Source organism: Marmota flaviventris, chromosome 1 (assembly GCF_047511675.1).
Source record: "Marmota flaviventris isolate mMarFla1 chromosome 1, mMarFla1.hap1, whole genome shotgun sequence".
Lineage (NCBI taxonomy): Eukaryota > Metazoa > Chordata > Mammalia > Rodentia > Sciuridae > Marmota > Marmota flaviventris.
Window position 1 is genome coordinate 194615499 of NC_092498.1, and position 22786 is coordinate 194638284.

General features: G+C 38.2%; 1 protein-coding gene across 1 annotated transcript in view; it reads left to right on the forward strand.

Moving 5' to 3' along the window:
• The window catches only part of Arpp21 (cAMP regulated phosphoprotein 21), a 149077-nt gene extending 127975 nt beyond the window's left edge, over nucleotides 1–21102 (forward strand). Inside the window, exons 20-21 of the mRNA XM_027932514.2 lie at nucleotides 19119–19267; nucleotides 20322–21102. Of these exons, the coding sequence (XP_027788315.2) occupies nucleotides 19119–19267; nucleotides 20322–20579 (407 nt within the window). The 3' untranslated portion in view covers nucleotides 20580–21102. The remainder of the gene's footprint in view (nucleotides 1–19118; nucleotides 19268–20321) is intronic.
• The last annotated feature ends 1684 nt before the right edge of the window (nucleotides 21103–22786 follow it).

Genomic DNA, 22786 nt, shown 5'->3' on the forward strand with positions numbered 1-22786 from the left:
TTGATGAATTTGAGAAATTTAATTTGAATCATTTGGGGGCATCTGTTGAAGTCTCCAATATCATCATTATTTATTTATAGAAGTGAAATAAAAAGAAATGATATTTAAGTGGGAAATATTGCTGGGTGCGATGGCTCATATCTGTAAGCCCAGTGGCTTGGGAGGCTGATGCAGGAGAATCTTGAGTTCAAAGACAGCCTCAGCAATTTAGCAAGGACCTAAGCAACTCAGTGACACCCTGTCTCTAAATAAAATATAAAAACAGGTGGGGGTGTTGTTCAGTGGTTAAGCACCCCTGGGTTCAATCCACAGTACCACAAAAAAAAAGAAGGGGAGGACTATCTTCCAGAGTGTAAGGAGTTTGTGTTATTATTTACCTAATTCAATTTAGCCCAGAACTTAGCTTTCAGCTTTAGAGTCATATCTACCATGTGGAAACTGTCGCCAAAAGAGGCTAAGTGACTTGCTCAGAGCCATACTACTGAGTAAAATTTCTGTTTGCCAAACAATTGGTCTGAGATCAGCTCAGCAATCCTCATTTCTGCAGCCAGGTATGTTTTCTGCATTCACAGTTGAGTAGGCATCCTCCTGGGTGGACCCCAAAGTCTCAGGTTCTCTGTCACATTTCTACTCTACCTTCTTCAAAGCCATCATGATTTTTTTTTTCTTTTCTTTTGGGTCCAGTGAACTTACTCTACAAAATATAATCCTCCTCTCCTTATTTTACTTTAGTTTGGGCAATCTTCTGTGTGTGGGGGTCAATGATCTCTTAGGAACAGCTAAATTAAAGAGCTTTGGATGCCTGAAAACAGCTGCCCAGGCTTTGCCTGGGTTGATGGAATGATGCCAGCCTTGGTTTGCAGGAGCCTGCCAGCACCTGGGTCAACTCCCCTTCCAGCGCCCCACACTCCTGTAAGGAAACTTGGCATTATTAGTTTGCAATTATTTTTGCCTATAGAGGGCTGATCTTCGTAGATATTTTAGTTTTTATTAAAGTGAGATAAAAAGGATTTTGTGCTTTAGAAAGTGGCTACTTTACCCTCATCTTCACCATTAGTGTTGAGTTTCTTATTATTCATGGTACTCAAAATGATGTCTTGATACTGAGTAAAAAATATATTGCCAGCCTGGTATGGTGACTCATGCGGTAATCCCAGCAGCTTTGGAAGGCTGATGCAGAAGGATTGAAAGTTCAAAGACACCTCAGCCACTTATCAAGGCCCTAAGCAACTCATGGAGACCCTGTCTATAAATAAAATGTAAAAAAGGGCTGGAATATGGCTTGGTGGTCAAGTGCCCCTGGCTTCAATCTCTGGTACAAAAAATTACATATATATTTATATTACATATATATAAATTTATATATAAATATCACATAGTGTGATGCCTTCTCGGAAAACTCTAGGGTTGTTACATCTTAGCAGCAAATAAGTTTCTCACTTCAAGTCACATCTTAAAAAAATTATAATCCTAAGCAACGTGAGTTTTCTAGATGCCAGTATGCTAAAGGGTATCCCATCAATTAATTCTCACCCAAATCTCATGAGATTGAGGCTATCATTGAATCATCTTCTCCATTTTACAGACAGTGGAAATAGAAATTTGGCAAGGGACAGTAATTATTCCACAATATACAAGGAATCTGTTTCAAATGCTGGGTCCTTATTTTATTATACATTGTCTCTCATGATTCAGCAATTGGTGCTGAGAGACAGAAAAAGAGAAGCTAGGTTGGGGGGCGGTGGATATTAAACATGTTTCTTCCCCCCAAAATGTTTTGAGCAGTCTTAGGATGCAGTGTGAGCATCCACTGAGACATCATTAGGTGTGCTGTGATGAGCATTAGGTATCTAATAGCAGTTCCCTCGTACTGAGATAAATGCAGTTGTAACCATTTATTTTTAAGCTGCTGCACTATGTCCTTCATCATGATTTCCTTAATAATGCCAGGCCACTTAGGAGTTATTGCTCATGCAATTTCATCATGTGAACTTTCCAAGGGCCCCTGCCTGCTGAAATACCAACTTTTCTTAATTAAAATTTTATTCTCAAAAGAAACAGCTTTATATGATTTTTTTTATTTAATAATAAAACTCATTATTATGCTGCATCTTTGGCTACATCTATTTAAATACAAGCACTGGTCACTTTGTGTTATCTGACATCACTACCAGTCTCTGACATCACTAACCCAGACAGTGTCAACAAAGCTGATGTTTCTGTAAGGACATTATTTATTTATTTATTTATTTTTTAGAAAGAGTGGGAGAGAGAGAGAGAGAGAGAGAGAGAGAGAGAGGGAGAGAGAGAGAGAGAGAATTTTTTAATATTTATTTTTTAGTTCTCGGCGGACACAACATCTTTGTATGTGGTGCTGAGGATCGAACCCGGGCGGCACGCATACCAGGCGAGCGCGCTACCGCTTGAGCCACATCCCCAGCCCTGTAAGGACATTATGACATCTCCATTTTCATCAAACACTTTCATAAGGCAGTGTCTGCATTCTGCTTCTGCTTCTGCTGTAAGTCATGTTAATAGTGAGGTCTAAAAATTTAACTGCTACTTTAAATATTCCTCATGAGTATTCCTATGGTAAGATGGGAGAAAATCCCCCAAAATGGGCTTACAGGTTTAATAACAGGTTCAGAATGATTCCATGTGAGAAAGTCTTAAAAAAATACGGCTAGAAATATTACTAAATGAAAAAAAAAAAGTTAAATGTTATACTTTATATTTTGGTATGATCTTATCAGAGTAACTTCCTTTGTATATTGAATTCACAAATATCCAAGAAATATCTTGGAGGGGTATTTGTTGTCTTTTCTGAGTGAATGCCTGCATTTGTCTATGTAGCAGGAATTGCTCTTTATCAATGTAAATGTATTCCTTGTGAACTCCTCCAGCCCTCCCTCCCTCTCTCACACCCTTTTTAACTACTTAGAATCTTGCTAGAGCAGTGTATTGAGAAGTAGACTCCATTTGAATTATGTTATATTTAAATGATAAAGAATGAGAATTGCTCATCTCTCCTGTCCAGGGGTTTTGAATTCTGAATTTCATGACTGGATTTCCAGGGTTCTTAAAATCTGAAAAATTTTGTGCAAAATGCTTTGTTATGTACCTGAATATAATAGACTTGAAAAGCGTTCAACACTATCAAATTTTCAATGTGATTCATCTTCCTTTGTAAGTATTAAACATCTGTGGCCCATATCAGTAATCTTTCTCAGTAGTGCCCTTTATTTTATTGTCTATTTCACCCTCTTTCAAAAATTAGTGAGGAAATTGACTAGCACTTTCTTTCTTCTTTATTTTATTTTATTTTTTGGTAGTAGGGATTGAACTCAGGGGCACTCGACCACTGAGTCACATCCCCAGCCCTATTTTGTATTTTGTTTAGAGACAGGGTCTCACCAAGTTGCTTAGCTCACCTTGCTTTTGCTAAGGCTGGCTTTGAACTCATGATCCTCCTGCCTCAGCCTGTAGAGCTGCTGGGATTACAGGCATGTGTCACATTCCTGGCTATTAAGTAGCACTTTCTGACTTATTCTGATTCTGATAATTTCTGTTCAATTTAAAGATTTGTATATCAAAATTCCATTCTACCCCACTCCCCAAAATCTGTTTTTGAAGGTGCACTCTGAGTGAATAACTAGCAAAATACAAATTAGATGTGCATGTATTCCATGACTCAGTCAATTATTCATTTTGGCACTCTTTGCAACTTAGTTAGCTGCCAAACTGTTTGAAATAGTTTTAATTCTTAGCCAAATATTCTTCAACTTACATGGTTAAAGAAAAGAAAGAGAAAACAATGACCAATGCAATTTATGAGGAATACAAAATGAATAACATTTCTAAATTAATTTCAATAAAATCTTTACTATATTTATAAAATGTATATGTATGTGTGCATGCATTATACACATATGCATACACATATGTACATAAATGTTATGTGTGCATATTTATGTAGAGTAATCATAGAATTTATTATCTGAATCCATACCTATTTGAGAATGAAAAGAAGCCACAAATAATGACACTAGAGCACCAGCATTAACTAGCACATTTAGTCATTCTATATAAAAATTTGCCTGTTACTTAAAAAAAAGTTAGAAGTGAGAGAGATATATTTTATTCTCTATTTTATGCAATGTATTTTATCTTGTGTATTAAATAAGAGCTATCAATTAAAAGTAATAAATAGCCTGAGTGAATGCCTGCATTTGTCTATGTAGCAGGAATCAAAAGATTAAAAAAGGAAAATAGTAACATTTATTCCAACTTGGCTTTTTAATTAGAAAGAATAAAGGCTATCTATAATCCATAATGTGGTTTGTGTGGGTTTGTGTGTGTGTGTGTGTGTGTGTGTGTGTGTGTGTGTATAGCTACTTACAGAGAGCAGCATGAATTCTTTTGTCTTATCTCATAAATTAGAAACAAAAGACAAAAACCATCAAAACTAGCCAGTTGGCATTTTAAATGCATAAAGCATAACATTCCAAACATCAAATGAAAAAAGCATGCTTGGTCTATCTTGGCATTTAAATATATCTTTAATTTAATGTCCATTTTGTTATTCATTGAATTCTAAGACCAACTTTCCAAAAGATATCTGTTCACAAATCACAATTTTATTAACATAAATAGAAGGTAAATTAAACATCATGTGTCTCTTATGAAAAGGGAAGAAGTAAACTTGGCCTATATGTATATAATGAAACACTGTATTCTAAAAATATATATTAAATAAATTTATATTCTAAAATATATATTAAAATACAATCCATAATATATTAATGGAAAATATTACGCTTTTTTTTTCCCTTAAAAATCACTTGCTCAATCATGTAGCACTAGAAAAGAATGGTTGGTTAGGTAAAAATATTTGTGAAGTGGAAGGTTTTCTATACTCTCTGCAAGAGACCCAGGTCTGCTAGGTGCTAAGAAGCATTGTAGTAGTCTAACAAGTTAGGAGATGAGCCTCAGCAAGAGCAGCTGCTGGGGGAAGCAGAGGACAGGGATCATTGCTTTGTATCCTGTCTTTGATGTGATAACAGGGACTCCATTTAAAAGACTGAAAGGCACCTGCTTGAATTCAGAGTATACTCCCACCTTTGACTCTGAGATGGTTTTAGACAAGGAGAGTTCTCCTTTTCCTGAGGACACGGATGGGGTAAACACAGCTTTGATTAGGAGACCAAAAAAAAAAAAGAGGAGAACTGGGTTTGTTTCTCATAGGGGAGCAGGAACAAGTCTCAAATTTCTGAGTTCTCGATGATACTCATGGCTGCAGCCTCTAAGGAATTCAGCAGCCTGGCTGCCCTGAAGTTATAGCCCAGAAATCAGTGTTCTTCCACAGCTTGGCATGTGGGTCCAAGTGCCTGTCCAAGTGATTCCTGCCCGGACATCTGCTCCCTAGCTACAACCAGCTTGCCTTTTCCACTCCCTGCTGTACCAAGCATTTTGTCTGTCTTCACATTCAGAGCTGCTTCTGCTGTATTTGCTACTAGAGATTGCAGTTTCTATGTAACTCAAGGGCAGGAAAGCACATTGATTGCATGGCTCTTACACTTAATGACTAGGCCTTGGCTCTTATGGAAATTTTTGTATATGGAAGCCAGGATGTTGATAGCTAGAAGAGGCAGTTTCAAAATTCTTCTTCATTTGTTTGTTTGCAGCAGGTGTGGTCTGTCCATCCTGGTACTAGCAACTCCTTTTTTTTTTTTTTTTTTCTTTATTTAAGGTATAATTCTGGAGAGGGAAAAATTTTCTCATTTACTGAGCACCATTTGGTGATCACAAATGCTATGGAGTAGTAAATGCCAGGTATTGAGCAAGTCACATTACCCAATATCTACCTAACCTTCACAAAAAGCCCACAAAAGTTGGAAATGATTTGTTCCCAGTTTGTAGGCAAGAAAAGCAATGCTTAAAAAAATTAGGCAATTTTCCAGTCACACAGCCAGTGGGTAGAAGAGCTCTTTCTTTGTCTGATTATGAAGCCTGTGATTTTTCCACTTGGAAACAGAAACTTCTTAGATGTAACACCAGAAACTTGTTTTAAGTCTCATTTAGGTGTTCCTTCATTCTGTTTCATCTTACTGGTGGTTGCTTTGAATATTTGAATAAGTGATGTCTAAGTAAACATGAGACTAATTACAGCATAGCATTTTCTAAAGCAAATATGCTTCCAGAATTCAAGAATCAGTTAGGGACATTGCAGAATTAAACTAGGTCTTCCTTTTTATTAATATATTTTCCCTGAAATAGGCTTCACTCATTGTTATCCATTCGATCTTAGCCATCTGGTTCCACAGCCAGTGAAGGAAAATGTCAAATTCAACAAAATGAGTAGTACTGCTTGAGTTGAATCATAATTTAACTTTTTTTTCCCCCTTGCCCTACAGGATATTTAAACAGTGACATTATTTAATAGTTCTTTCGAAGTTATTACCAATTCCCTACAAACGTTGCCATTTCCTCCAAATGGAAAGACGAGCATTAGGGCAGTGAGTCAAAATATTCCACCCTAATACCTAATGACATATAAATTTGAGAGTTAACATTTACTTAATTGCCGAAGCAGTCATGCTAAGTGCATACTCTGACATATTATCAGGTGTTACAAAGGATCATTTCTGAAGGGAACAAAGTTCTATAAAAGCAAGAGACGGTCATCAAATGAAGCATTATCCAACTCTTTTAAAAGCATCTTCCCTTGAGCAGATTGGCCCAGTAGCTTGGAAATGCTCCATGAGGTAGGAAGGCATTTCTGTAATCTTTAACAGGAAGGGGCTTGCTGGTTATTCTATTTGCTGTCCTCACGTCACTTAGGCGTTCTCTAGCCTTCTCTTCTGACCCCATGAACTGGATCTCTCAGGTGACATTGCTCTGTGGCTTCTAGGTCAATTTTGCTAATGGAAGGGTTCTACAGCAAGAGATCAAAGGTCATAGGGAGAAAGAGCAACCTGAGTCTCTTAACTGTTCTCTCCATGTCTTGAAATGTGGTGGTTCTGGCAAGAGGCCCCTCCTCTCAGGCCTCACTGCTCTCTGGCATCACTGGCTTCTCTCCTGAGACTAGCAGGCCTAGGGGAGAAAGTGGTTCACAACTGCTAGGCTCTGTATGTCTCCCTTGCTTATTGGTGTCTTTTTTTTTTTTTTTTGCATACTTACTTGACAAAGCTCCCTTTATTAATATCTCTAGTTGGATCATCAAGTTGTATTCTGTGGCATGGACCCTGAGGACATGAGAACAAAATCACTAGAACACCTGTGTCTTTAATTCTGGCACTTCTAGACTGCAGAGTCTTAAATGATCTGCCCTGCTTTTTTGTGCTTCATTTTTTTGTTTTCTGTAAAATGAGAATAATAATGGTACCTAGCGAGTACGATAAAGTACATTAAGGAACATCACTGTATTGCTTGGTTAAAGAGAGGAGAAAGCTTGTTTTTCCTGCTTGAGTTGGTACAAGTGTGGTCTGTATTAATCCATGACATGGTATCCTCAGAATGATTTTTTCTTCCCCGATGCCCTACTCTGTGGTATTGTAGAAGAGTTTATTAGTAACTACTGGAAGCAGAATAGGTGAGCTCCAATTCACGAGTACAGATGTCCTCTCCAGGATCCAGTAACAATAAGATAACCACAGCATAACTGGTGTATGTGTAAAAAGGAAATGGCAGTTTTGTTTGATTCTGAAGCTCTCGTGCATTGTTACCAAAATGATGGAACACAATTCCTGGAGGGATTATTTAGGAAACAAAAACATTGCAACAGTGTAGTGTGCAGGAAGCCTTATGATTTGTACATCGGGGAAATAATTAGTAGGAATAGGGAGTTAGTCCTTGATTTATGAGATATTCTGTATGTGATACTGTGCAGGTAGCTTTCTGGGTCCTCTGACCCGTAGCTTCATCACCCAGAGCTTTTTATACCAAGATATCTCCGATCCATTGCTAATTTTTGGGTCAAATGACACAGGCTTAGTGAGACCCCCCAGAGAAGATCAGAAAAGCAATGAATAAGGGCCGTATGTGAAGGAACATAGAGAGTTCAGGAGTGCTGTTTGCTTTTAGGTCAAATGAAGGTGAAAGCAGTCCAATGGAGCACAACAATTGGCCAGCAAATTCAGTTGTGTCCTAAACAGCACAAGGCTGCAATGATCTGATTCGGTCTCTCACTGGTGTGAGAATACCAACCAGAATCCTGTTGAGATGCATTTTCCCTTCCCTTCCCAACTTTGGTGCTATATCATCACCCTCAACCCAGCAAAGAGACGTGGAATTAGATATCTATGCTGTGTCCTCTTGATTTGCTGTTAGAAGGAGTTTTTCCCAGAGTCAAGGAGGACAAGAGAAAACAGCTGCTGCCTGTCCAGATCTTTCTTTATTCTGTTGTGATGATGATAAATCATTTTCCTTCTGCTGCTTCTCATGCCTTGGGCTTCAGGCTCTGTTCACTGTGCATTGCTTCTTCATTATTTTCTCTCAAGTTTATGTTTGTTTGCTTATTTTCCATTATGTCCTTTTGCAGGATGCTTGTAGGGAGAGGGAGATAAGGAGGTTTCTTTATCAACACAATCACTGACTGTTATGAGGCACCAAATGTAGAATACAAGGACAGGCAGAGATGTGTCAAATAGGCTTCCTCTCCTAGAGGGCTATGTTGGCAATAGGACCTAAAAAAGGTGAAAAAACAAGATCTGAAGACATAGTAGGCAAACAAAGCATGCAAAGAACAAAGGAAGGTTAATTCCATATATCGCCCATTGCCAACCAAGTGATATGTGTTTTATAAGAGGGACATTAGCCTGTCCTGATACCCCTTGGCAGAGAACTGAGCCCCTTTTACAGATGAGTAAAATGAAGTCAGAGAGAAAAGATGGGCTCCATAGAATCTGGTTTGCTAGACCCTGTTGCTGCTTCTGTGAGGGGAAAGGTAATACGTGGATTGAACAATAGGTTTTCAGGGAAGACATGTTTATTGAGACTTCTCACTGTTATCTCAATTCGGATAAGTGAACCCACTTCATAAAGGCTCAGCAGTTGTTCCCAAAATGTGGTCCCCAGACCAGCAGCTTCAGCATCATCTGGGAACTTGTTGAAAATGCAAAACTTCAGACCCCAATCCAAACCTACTGAATCAGAATCTCTTGGTGTGGGGATTTGGCATTCAGTGGACCCTTGGGTTTCAGAACCATTGACCCAGGAGGACAGAGTCTTCCAGGTGGGATAGGAAGTGGGCAGTCAGAGGCAGAGAGGCAATGCGATGAGGCTTCAGAGCTCTGAGACGGCAGCGTGCATACCTCCCTGGGCACGAATCGGCCTTGAATAGCACTCTGTTGTTTGCTTCAAAGTCTACCTGGTGTCCCATTAAGGCTAAAATGTGAGGCCCAGGCTAGGCTCCCACAGACTCAGTGTTTGCACAGTCTCACCTTGCTGGGGTCCCAGCCCAGAGGGCTTCCTCTTCCTGAGGGTTTAGGGAGCTGTCTGGGCTTTGTGGAGGAGCTCCCCTGAAGCCTTATGAGGAAATTCAGGCAATGAGCTCCCTGATATCTTAAAGTGCTCTTGCTCCATTTGAGTGCATATAAAGCCCTTTTAACCATGATGGAAAGCAGGTACTACCCTTGAAGGCCTTGGGGTGAAGGGTAAAATTAACAAGTGAAGGATCTGAATCATTTCTCTCGCTACCCTGGAGCAAGCCATTAAAAAAAAAAAAAAAAAGAACTGCACTGTCTTGGTAGAGACAGTCTGCCCTTGAGGGCTGATTGGAAGAATCTTCAGGACAGACCGTTTGTCCTTCTGTTGTACTTCCACTTTAATTAATATGAAATCTGATTTAAGTGTTGACCATAGCTTCCAATTCCAGCCAGCTGAAAAGATATGCACATTAGATTTGTGTGGGCAAACCTGCAGACTTCTGAGTGTTGCCTAATCCAGATAAAAAAAAAACATTTTTAAATAACAATTCTCTACACAGTGAGATTAAACATCTTCCTTATTGCTGTTACCAAGACTGATCCTGAGTTGGTTGCTTATGTAAGGAGACAGAAAGTATCTCTTTACTCTTGCTTGGGTCTGTGACATCATCTGGGGCCCAGAGGCTGTGCTGTAGAGTCATCTATTGCAATACCAATGAAAATACAGAATAACAGGGAATCAGAAGTCACGTTGTCCAATTCTAATTATAATCACAACTTTAAAAATTGTTAGCCTAGAATCCCCGCTGGAAAATATTGGTTATTGGTAGAACACATAAATTTATATCAAACTCAGGTGTATTATTGCTGTAGGCTTTAATGAGCTATGTAAAACATAATCTAGGGCCAGTCAGTTTGCCTGAGCTCAGACCCTTCTGCCCATGAGTTTGCTGATCATCTCCATGTACTTGTTCTCCTGCATTTACAGCTAAGGAATTACAGTTACCTGCTTCTCCAAATCAGAGCCTGGAGATTTCCTGTTGTCTCTTCCCTGCAGCTCACTGATGCCAATTTCTAACATCCTAAATACCTCTGATGCGTTCTATTTTTCCATCCCTATTCCTTCTGCCTTAGTTCATGTCTTCATTGTCTCTGTCTTAGGCTGTTGCTATTGCCTATTAGACTACTAGTCTCCAATTTTGCATATTCACCAGTGTCTCCTGGAGAATCCTTTTGAAGTTGCTGTCTTGTCATTTCACTGCTATGCTTATAAACCTTGCCTGGTGCCCAAATCTTTCAACATTATTTAATAGCATGATTTTCAAGGCCCTAGGAATTGAGTTTAGCTCCATTTCTATCCTCTTCTACTACCTCTGCCTATTGCTAATCTGCTGCCATCTCTACATATTCATCATCTTTGGACATGGTTTTGACATTCCTGGGCTTGGCACATGCTGACCCTTATGCCCTTATGTTTATACTATTTTTTGTCCTGATTCTTCCCACCTGACCCCACCCCATTAGCAAATATCAACTCATATTCTAATACGCTGTTTGAAATGACCTCCTGGAAGGTTTCAATGACATATTTCCTAAATTGCTCACGCACACCTGAAGTAAAGCACCTGAAGTACTCAATGGTTTTGAGAATCTAAGACTGGTGGTACGAACCACCAGTTTCTCTTTAGGGAACATTGCCACCACTGGTGTAAACACTGTGCTTGATTGTTAGGACTTATTCTTGCACCAAATGACAAAGAACTGCCAATAAAGTTTGTAGCAGGAAGACCAATAGAACAAAACTTTAAATGAATTATAAATTTGATTGACATGGAATAGTAGAGCAGAGGTGTACCAGAGGTAGCTCATGCTAGTTCAAAGACCCAGCTCCTAAAAAAATCAAGTACTGTGCCAACTTGGATGTTAAACTCTTTGTTGTTTAAAATCAGCTATGGTGAGAAAATTTACACCAGGGAAATCAGCAAGCATTACATTTCAGAGCTTCCATTCTCTCTCCTTCCTTCCTTCCTTCCTTCCTTCCTTCCTTCCTTCCTTCCTTCCTTCCTTCCTTCTCCACCCACCTCTCTTTCTCTTCAAATAGCCAGTTTTCCTGCAGAGCACTAATAATTATGATTATGGTACAATTAGTTCTTTTCATGTCCAGCAAATGTGTGATACAAATGTGTGATAGACCTCATAGATCCTGTTTCTGACAGGTCATATCCTGAGCATCTCTCTGTGTCCTTTCTCTCATTCCTACCACCTCTGCCTTAGTTCATAATAGCATTGTCTCTGCCCTAGCTCATTGATGTTGCCTCCCGGTAGACTCTAACACTAGAACAATATTACTGCTGAATCTGCCACTAGAATAGCATTTGGGTAAGAATCCTGTCAGTCTAGAATTTAAGGAGATAATTATGTCTGACTGGGCATAATGATGCAAGGGGCTTTCTTATGTAAAAAGGGTATTTTTGATTCATTATCTGTTGCCTATGAAATAGTTTTCCTCTTGTAGTGATGAAATATCCATACATTGAGTCTGACCCTAGCACTTATTTTGAGATAGTTGGCCAGGACTGGGTTATAACCTGTAGCCAAGCAACAGTGATGGTAATTTGATCACAATGATGTTGACCCCGTGACTTTTGACCTCATGATTATCCTGCTCCAGTCAGCTGGTCAATAGCAATTCATCAATGGAAATAACCACCAGGGGGGTTATTATCCTGGAGCCAGTTATTACAGCCATCTCCATCTTGACTTTGCCCCAAGCATAATCTGGGGAAAAGTTTCTTGTGTCACCTCACCAGCGGTTTCCTGCCACCCAGGTGGGTTTTAAGTATGTCCATAATTAACACTGCTGGTCGAGGTGCAGGAATGCCACATTTTCTTCTAAGCTGTTCAACCTAATTAAGAAAGTAAAATGTCTGTGAGTCTTTCAGGCAGCCTTTCTCCCTCTGGGTTGTTGAAGCTCTCTGGCTGTCAGCACAGCACTATGGGCCAGGAAAGTTCAGAGCATTACTTCAATAATATGACGGCCTCTTCCATTTAAAATGGAATTCAGTGTTGCTTCCCTGAGAGGCACTCATTGAAATTCTGTGCATGATCTGTTCCTCTAGTCATTTAACAGTGTCTCTCATGTTTGCCCTGATTTAAAAAAAAAAATAGAAAGAGAGAGAGAAAGAAAACCAGCTTTGTATTTGTGATAACATGGATCAGGATGGTATAATTGCAGTGAAGAGGCCCCCGAGCTTGTAGTAATAGGATGGTTCGTCTGATGTGTACTGCCATTAGAAAATGACCCATGCATGGATGTTCTCAGGGGACAGTAAAGAGGCTTTTAAGAATTATACTCTGTGCAGTGTGAAAGCTAATGAGCAAAAGAGCAAGTACGAAGAAAAACTACTGCTTCAGGAAGGCTGGTTCCACTTAGGGCCTGTCACAGCTTCCCTCAAATTCATTAGGATGGACTGGTCTTCACTGGGACGTGGACTGCATTACCTCCATTCCCAGGCAGGTTCCCTGCAGGCCATTCTTGCTGCATGTTCCTAAGGAATTAAAACCACTAAATAATAAATGCTGACGAAAAGAAAGAGGATGGATTCAGAGACTGCCAATACAGAAGGTGAATGAGGGCATTTACATCAAAGATGAAAGAACTTGTATTAGACTTCAACAGGAGAAAAAAAAATAGAAGCAATTTCTTGTACTCCCTCTTTTGATAGAACCATTATTTACAATTTCACCTCACATATAAAAACAGAAGAGTACCTATTTATGACTTCCCAACTAGGTATGTTTAGCCTATATCTTAACATGTGTAAGATATTATATCTTTAGCACATTTAAAAATAAAATGTCTTTCAACCTTGTCTATGATGCTTTCTTGTTTCAAATGTCCTACTTAGAGTTTTGGGGTCTTATAAATTGGGATTTTGGCCTAGAGTCATAGTGCCTCAAAAGAGTCACAACAGCCTTTTCAAAATTGTCCACACTGGAACTATAATTCCTGGGAATTATAACCTGGGGTATGTATGAGATTAGGGCATGCTAATGAAATCAGGTAGCTTCTTTGGTGTCTGAGGGCCCATGGTCTCCAGGTAAGTGAATGAACTGCAGTCAAGGTACAGCTGCTTCCCCAAATCCTTGCTGAGGCGTAAGGCAGTGATTTCTTTCAAGAACCATAGGAATACTAGGATATCAAGCTGCATGTCTGCTCACCCTGTCTGAAGCTACTTGGTTACACCACAGCTATTTAAGCAGATGAAACAGAAAGACTTCCCCATCCTACAGCCAGTGCCCTAGTAGTGAAATAAAACTTGGGGTTTGGGAACAAACCTCAAGTGTTAGCAGAATCAGTAGTTTATAGGTAGCAATCTGTATTCTGAAATGCAGTCAGGTGTCCTGGGGGATCTTGTTCCAGGCCCTCATCTGATACCCTAAATTGTTTTGCAGAATCCCTGTTTAATCTTCTTTCCCTTGCCTATTACTATCCTCCAAATACAATGAACAGTCTTTGTTTCTGAAGGCCAAGTGAATTTCCTAGGGATAGCCAGTTGTCTTGGGAGAGTCACATGTCTGAATTGGTTCATATAGAACTGAACTATGTTTACCTTCTATTTTACGATTTCTAAGATGATTTTGAGGGGGAAAATGGAGTAAATATGCATTCTCTTTGAAATTTGTGAGGAGGGCCATTATTTGAAATGGTCTTAGTAATTGAAAACTGTAATATCAGATAATATGATGCTAATAAAGTAAACCAAAGAACTGGAATCAGTTTGGAAGCCTCCCCCCCCCCCACCAACTCTTCACCCTCTTTGCCTGGTGTCCCACTATCTGAGTAACTAGTTTTTAAAACAGTTATTGAGCGTTATGTGTTGGTTTCCACAGGGAAGTTGTTCTCTACCTTTGATTTTCATTCTTTCTTTGATACTAACAGAATCCTGTTCAACTAACTGTGAAGCGTAATTCTTTTCCTCTTAATTGTTGTTACCTATTGAAAAAACAATTAATGCAATAAATGGTCATTGAATACTTGCCCCATGAAAGAGGTTATGTTAGGGGTGTGAGAGTTGGAAGGATGAATAAGGACTAGTATATCCATTCAGTAAGTAAGAGCAAGGACACCGAAGTCAGAAAAACCACACTGTAAATTCTAGTTTTCCTGTACAGTAGCTGTGTGACCTTGATGAGTTACTACATCTTTCTAAGTTACAATTTTCTGTTCCATAAAAGGAGTTTAGCAATAGTGACTGCTTCTCAAGATTGTCATTGTAAAAGCACTTAATTCACTGTTTGGCTTAGAGTCAGTGATCAACACATATGGCTGATTTATAATAGTAAATCTTCAAAGCTGATGAAAGTGTACAGAGACTGATAGGAAGCCAAGAAACAGAACTAGGTGGATATTGGAAAGTAGAAAAATGCACAAACCATAAAACTATAGCAAAAGGAGAATAAACTGTCCTGGATAAACACTTTTCTTCTTCATATTCTTGACCAGCTATGCCACACTCAAGAATTTCCTGAGCTATTGTAATTTTACCTCAAACCTTGAACAAAGTATGGTTTGAATCCAGAAGCAAGCTGTTTGATGATTCCTTAGAAACTAGGGGAAATATCTGTACGTTGGTTCATCCAAGACGAGCAAGTTTTGTATTGAAGAAGATTATTAAATCTAATCATTTGAAAAGACATTCTACCATATTAAGAATTCTTCACTTAATAAGCATACATGTAAATGACACTGCTTGGGTGAATTGGAGGAGCAAGAACTGGCTAACTTCTTAAGAAATTTACTCCCTTATTTCTTCTTTTCCCGATCTTCAGCCTCTATAACCAACAAGAGCAGGGGTAACAGAAACTCCCAAATACAGGTTACCACTTTGTCATTTCACTTTTTTCTCAAAATGTTGTATCTGTAACAAAGTACTTCAACAAGAGTTAAAATAATGTCAGTCACAATCTTACCAATTTATGTTACCAATCAGTATCTTCATAATTAGGCTACATCAAGAGAAATATTTCCTTGTGTGAATATTAACAAATTATCCTCAAACTACAAAAAAAGCATTCAAAGACTGTTGTACTTTGGCAGAAACCCTGTTCAGTTTCCAGATTTATACAATGCAGATATTTTAAATTTTATAGCTTCTCATTCCAGCAGAGTACATTCTTTGTTTGCTAGTAGGCATTTGTCCATTCCTAACCTTCTTACTTTCAGAAAATAAATGACACATGTGACTTGAAAATTGAATCCATCTTGACTGAGAATGAAATAATAAAAATAGCTAATGTCTTTATCATCTCCTTAGCAAGCCTACAAGGCACAAGACTATTGCTGTCTCTATTTTGTAAGATGCATTATATCTTGCTAATCCTCAATAAATATGAAAAAGTTGTCATTTCACAGCTAAGAATTGACAAACCAGAACACATTTCTCATTTGAATAGACAAGATAAGCAGGTTGCCACCAGCACTGCCATCTCTGCCTTGGGGTGTGCTGTGTCCCAGGCAGACACTGTTGGTTCATTCTTAGGTCACAGCTATCTCATTTCTATTTATCTATTTCTGGAACAGGGCTCAGATTCACATTCCGGACTGCCTCCCGTCTTAGGGACCATTCTGCAACCTACCTTCCCTGACATAATTTAAAGAAACGAGCATACCGCACCCCCCTCCCCAATTAAACCATACCAGATGTAAATTTCTTGCCTGGAGAGTGAATTGAGAAATGAATGGGATTCATGAATATAAATTGAACTTTCCTTACATTTAGGTTTTCATCTTGAAATTGGAGAGTATTTGCTCCCCACATAAATCCTTATTTGCCTTAAGTGTGTTTACTGTGGGACCCCAGTGCGGAGCTGGTAGTCCATTGCTATGCATAACTGAATATTAAAGCTCAGAAATCATCAGGCAGAGGAGGCCGCAGAGGGAGACACTGCAGTGCAGCTGAGTCTGGGTTCACAGAGAGGAATCCTGCTCTTCTGGGCTCTCTGTCTTTATTGGGAGGGGGCCACCCAATCTCCTGGCTTTTTGTCTCCTTGAATGTTATTGGATGTTTGCTTCCTCTTCTTCCCAAGATGCTCTGATTGTATGATTGTCTTAACATCTCTATTATTTTCTCCTCACTGCCATTCTGGTATAGAGGCTGTGTAATAAATCAATCTCTTATTTTTCACCTCAGTTTACTTTTGAATGAAAGGACTCCGAGAAAGGATGTAAGGGTTCATTAAGCAAATACATAAATAATTTTGAGACATTGGGGCACCCCAGTTTCTGTTTCCTCTCTTGTCCTCTGTTCTCCTTTCCTCTTATCTCTTCGTTTGCTGAGTGGTTGTGTGTATTTTGCAAAAGATCCATTGAGGTCAACTGGGTCTTCACTATATTGTCACATGCAAGCCAAAAATAGTGAGATGTTTCTTTCATTTTTCAACCTGTACTTTGACTCTTTTGCCAGATATGAGACTCTATGATAGTCACAATGTCGTGCACTTGACAGTGAGTTCACGTTGCTTGCTGTTTGCTATAGGGTTAAGTGGAAAGGTAGATTGTTGGTCATAAGTTTTAACCATACCAAGCTGTGAATATATATATATATATATAATCACCCATGCTACAAAGCACTTGATGTGGTTTAGAACAATGTCATAATGAAATGGCAAAATAGCCTCATATTTTTTTCAGGGCATTTGGCTATTTGAAATAGAAAGGAAGATTTAGAATAAGAACCAATGAATTAACCAATTAACATTAATTTTGCAATCCATGTTTAAAGAATTTTTTCTCAAGTACCTCTGCATATGAGGGCTTCTAAGAGGTAGTTTTAGCAGGGATATGGCCTTAGTTGCATTTTTTTCCCAGAGTCTACTGATTTTTTTCTTTACTGTATAAACTGTAAACACTTTAGTTATATAGCACATCGGGTTGATACAATTAGACTTAAATAGGGTGCTAAGCTTTGACTGTGTACTATGGTCAAAATGGAGCTAGAGGGAAGTTGGCCATTATCCTTAACCATACTATAGTACAAGGGTTTAAAATAACTCAGTAAGTCAAAACCTTTGTGAGAATGAATTCGGGTAATTAATGGTAATGTGAGATAAGGGGACACATAATGAAGGACAAAGGGTAAATCAAAGTGACCACTAGTTCTACCTCCCCATTGTAAATACAGACAAGATGTCCCCAAGTGTTGCCTTTCACGTCTTCCATACTTCCATACAGGTCTTCCAATACAACCAGCCAGTCCCTAAGTTTTCCCTTTCAGGTATTCCATACTTAGGATACTGTGTTTCTAGCTCATTTGGTGGATTGAACCAGTCTCCTAATTCACTAACTACTTGCAAGCCATGTTTCCACAATATTTCTGGAAGGAATAAAAATATATATTTTATATAACAAAGAAGAACAAAGTATTTTTTTCCTGCAAAGACTCTAATTTTATCCTGTTTTAATATTAAGTTAAGGTCCTCACATGAATTCAACATGTTATTTATTAATGTTGTATATTGCTTAGGTATTTTTTAACCTTGTGTTTCATTTTTAGAATCTGGTTGTAAAACTTAGCCCAATGTTGGTGTTAAAAAAAAAAATTCTAGGATTGTAAGGATTCTCCTCTCTCAGAGGACTGTGTTAAGACAGCAGCTGTACTTATTCTCAATTATGCAGTATGGTGAATATTATAAGCTCTGGAAGCAAGACGAAGAGACCCTATTCTAATATCTCTATCACCATGTCATTTTTACCTAAATCATAACTATCTTCCCAATATCTATAAACATACTTCACAGTTTCTGTAGATGAGAAGAAAAGAACTTGCCTCGAACACACAAGACGCTGAGTTCAATCTGCAGCACAACCAAAAAAGAAAAATGCATTTAAAACCACTCTGCAGCAATTAAAATAACTGAAACAAATCAATTCCAGTCCACTTTGAAAAGAAAGAAAAGAAAATTAATCACTGACCCACCCAGAAGGATACAAGCAGAAATTCTAAAGTGTTTTATTCTACATTATTAATGTAATTAGTACTTGGTCACTTATTGAGTATGTTTGACCAGAATTTTCTTCGAGGAGCTGGTGGTGAAGCAAAATGAAAGCATGGCACACCTTTTACCTTCTGTTGCCCTTTTGTCTAAGGCAGTGGATATTTATTTACTCAGGATGGCAAGGTCATTCCATTCACTAAGACATGGAAAAACACAAGTGATCCAGAGTTAATAGGCTATTTGACAGTCTCTGTGTGAAATGAGATAATTACAGGAAAGTGGGATAGTAGGGGAATGAGTAAATTTAATTAAAAAAAAACACTTGATAAACTGTGAATTTTCCAAATGTCATTGAAAACCAAATATATATATGAGAAATGTAATTTATAGCAGCCAACTTATGTCAAGAGACCTCCGTCCTTTTGTCATGAGGAATTTACCTTCATCGCATGTACTCATGGGCTCATTCTGCATAACTATCAAAATGTCAGCAAACTTTTTGGATCTGTAATCTTGTCTACTCTTCAATGTAAAAAAAAATTAATTAAGGAAATTAACATCTGGATAATACATTCACGATAACAGAGATTGAGATGCTGAAGATGGCCTTGTGAATGAGTGTTCTTATTCCTTGGAACCTCGAGGTGTTCTTCCTGGCACCACCAGTTCAAAAGCTCACTTTTCTTTTCCTCACAGGTTATCAGCCAGTCTTGTCTGGACAGCAGGGATTCCAAGGCCTTATAGGAGTGCAACAACCACCACAGAGTCAGAGCGTGATGAGCAGCCAACAAGGAACTCCGGTGCAAAGCGTAATGGTCTCCTACCCAACCATGTCTTCTTATCAGGTGCACACCAGCTGTTTGGAAAACTGTGGATTACAAAGTAGTACTGGGCCAAAGTAGAAGCTGTGTGTACTTTCCTGTTTTGGGTAATTAGCTGGGTGGTAGGTGCTTGGCCTACTACTGTTGTTAGTTGACTTTGAATCAAGATTATAAAAGGCAAGTTGAAAATAGGAAACCTATTTCTGTAATGGCAGGAATTTTGAATGCCCTGCTAAATTTGTTTCCATATTAACTTCCTATTCACGGAAGAAAATTCATTTAAGTTCTATTTGTGAAGACTTTGGGGCATTTTATTGAAATTTTACTTATTGGTAGAAAGTCCTCATGATGGATTTCCATTTTCGTATTTATTTTAAGAAATTTTATTTTACAATAATCTTAAGCTATGAGAGATTTTTAAATGATATCTCAGATTTACTTAAAGGGCACTTATGGGTTTAACAACTGCATTATACAGACTAAACCCAATTGTGTATTTCAAATGGGTTATGTACCCTATTGTGATTTATATCTTGAAATACACTGGAAATAGAAATTTGTATCCTGAAAAACACAGGAAAAAGTTAGTGCAATGCTTTAATCATTAAATTTAGCTGTACCCGTTTCTTCTGGTTCCATGGAACCTACCTTAGCCTATCAGGTACAAAGTCCCACTTATTATGGGAGACTCCATAAACTAAAGATATGCATGGCTTTCCAAGCTGAGAGATGTCCAGCATGAGAGATTCAGACTGTAGTACCAGGAGAACATCAACAAAGGAGGGAAGGAAGCTCAGAGCTAACACCCTATGAGCATCTACTGCATGCCAGACATTCTGTACCATTCCTGCAGTCCTTCAGTGGCTCTTTAAAGTAGGTATCCTTATCCAGTTGGATTAGGGAATCAGAGAAAATAAATTAATTTCCCCAAGTGAAATAGCTGGTAAATGGCAGAAGTTGGATCAGTGACTTGTAAAGTCTAACTCAAAAGCTTGAGTAAGTTTCATGACACCATCTTACTCATTGACACATCAGAATAGCCTCTTCACATATGTTTCTTACTTGTGTCTTTCTCCAGGTGCCAATGACGCAAGGTTCTCAAGGACTGCCCCAGCAGTCCTACCAACAGCCAATCATGCTACCTAACCAGGCAGCTCAAGGGTCACTCCCGGCCACTGGAATGCCTGTTTACTGTAACGTTACACCGCCAAACCCTCAGAACAACCTTAGGCTGATTGGTCCACACTGCCCCTCCAGCACTGTCCCTGTGATGTCGGCCAGCTGCAGGACAAATTGTGCAAGTATGAGCAATGCCGGTTGGCAGGTCAAATTTTGAGAGTTCTGGCTGTGGTTTATTTCATCAGCTATTACTCATGGCCTTTAAGGGAAGAGGAGCAAGTTGGGAAGACTGGCTGAGGACTTAAGTATTCACTCAACACTCAAAAGATTGCTGCTGGTATTCTGTAAAAAATAAACAAAGACTAATACACACGTTAGCTGGTTAATGGTGCATATTTCTGTCATGTCTGCTAGGTATGCCTTTATAGCTTAGCTAGTGACATGAATTCATCGAGGTAAGATTTTCTCCTACCACTGAACACCACTGTGTAGATTATAATATCCCTCATTTGGATTAGTTTTGTACTTTGTGTTGAGTTTGTGATGCTAAAAGTATTTAAAAATTATATACTGAATCACATTGTACCAAAGCTGTAATGGAAAAGAAAAGAAGAATTGATGAATGGAAGGAATAATTTATATACATTATAGAGTTTTCTTTTTTTAATGCATATATACTGTATTGTAGTGTTTAATCAAAATAAAACTATTTGACCTTATGGAGTAAGGTCATGTTTTTACCACCAGTTTGATCCACTCTCTCTTTCAATATGTGTTTTTGATGTGTTGCTGTTATTCTCTTCAAAGACAATTTTATGAAAAGTACATGAACAAAAACATGTTCTAGGCATTTGCAGCTGAACTAGCATCACATTAGGTGGTGTTATAGGCAAACACTCAACCAACAGCAGTTTCTTGTCATAATACTATAGGGATCCTAAAGATAAGATTCATTCTTCAAGGTCACATTTTGAAGTATGTAACTTTCAAATGGTATTATAGCGCCATTGAATGTATGTAGCCAAACTTCACCAACTAGGAAACTCAGTGTCATTGGTAAGAGCGGCCCTGTAACAAGCCCTGTCTCCCTTCACTGGAGTTCTACCATGTACCTGGAAAATAAAATACCTTTGCTTAGGTGAAAATGAGAAGACACGCAGTCTATTTCCATCAGTTACATTGGACCATACAATGGAAAGTACCCCTGGTTTTGACAGTGAGCCAGTAACTCAAAAATGCTCATATTTGCCCCAGTACCAAGATCAAAACAGCAATGATTTACTCATAAAGATCTAGAACACTAGTGAAGACATTTAGAAGAAGGCTGTGGCTATCTGCTCCCAACCAGTTTAATTTCTTATAGATTCTTCAGGTAAAACTGAGTTATGATGACCTCTGAAAAGTTGTAACAGAACTCTGAACCTTCTGAAAGATACTTAATTGGGAAATAAAACCTCACAGCTCTCACTTTACTCTCATAGCACAACGATTGACAGCTTTGTGTTTTATACTCCCTGCCCAGAGACCACTGTGACCAACAGCTGTGCACATCTGGAAAGTACATCTGGAAAATTCACATTGTTTTGTGTATTATCACACTCTCCATGTTAGATTTGCCATTTTCATGTTGTTTAGCTGTGTGGGGAGGCAAGCAGTTTAAAACTCTACTTAACAGATTCCCATCCCTTAATTTCATAGTATCATTTTCTTTTTTCCTTTAAAAGGGAACTTTTACAAATAATCGAATTACCTTCATTCCTTATAAAATTTGTCCCATTTTTCAAAATCTCAGTCTATTTATTTATTCATCATAAATCTGATCATGAAAAGTGTTATTAAAAAAGGATGTTCTATTTTGTTTTAATTGAGCCATTAAACCAAGAGTTGACCTGAGGAAGGACAGTATGTTTGCACAAATATAATCTTCCCCTAATGGAAAGAGGGGTTTGGCTAACATGGATCATATATTCTCTTTTTGGCTTTCTGATCTTGGCTCTGATCTCAAACTCAATGATCCAAATATGAGATTGAATATTTATCTCTTTTTTGAATATTTATCTCCTCTCAATGAAATTCTGAGAAATTTTTGTCATTTTCTTTAATAATCCTTAGAATTTTGAGCTTTCTTTTTGATGGAAACAAACAAAAAAGTCAGGGCTTATTTACTTATTTATTTTTTGACCACTCTATCCCATGTGTGGTAATCTTTTATATTTAGACATTTAATATTGCAATAAGTCCATTTGAATACTATTTTTGAACAGTCTTTCTTCCCTATTTTCAATAAATATTTACTTCTAATATTATGATATTCCAAATACTCCATTATTCCTTCAGTTATTTTCCATTAGAATATCTGAGGTGACTGTAGAAACATAAGTGTATTTGTAAAGCATTTTCAAACTTTATTCTTTAGAAAGCATT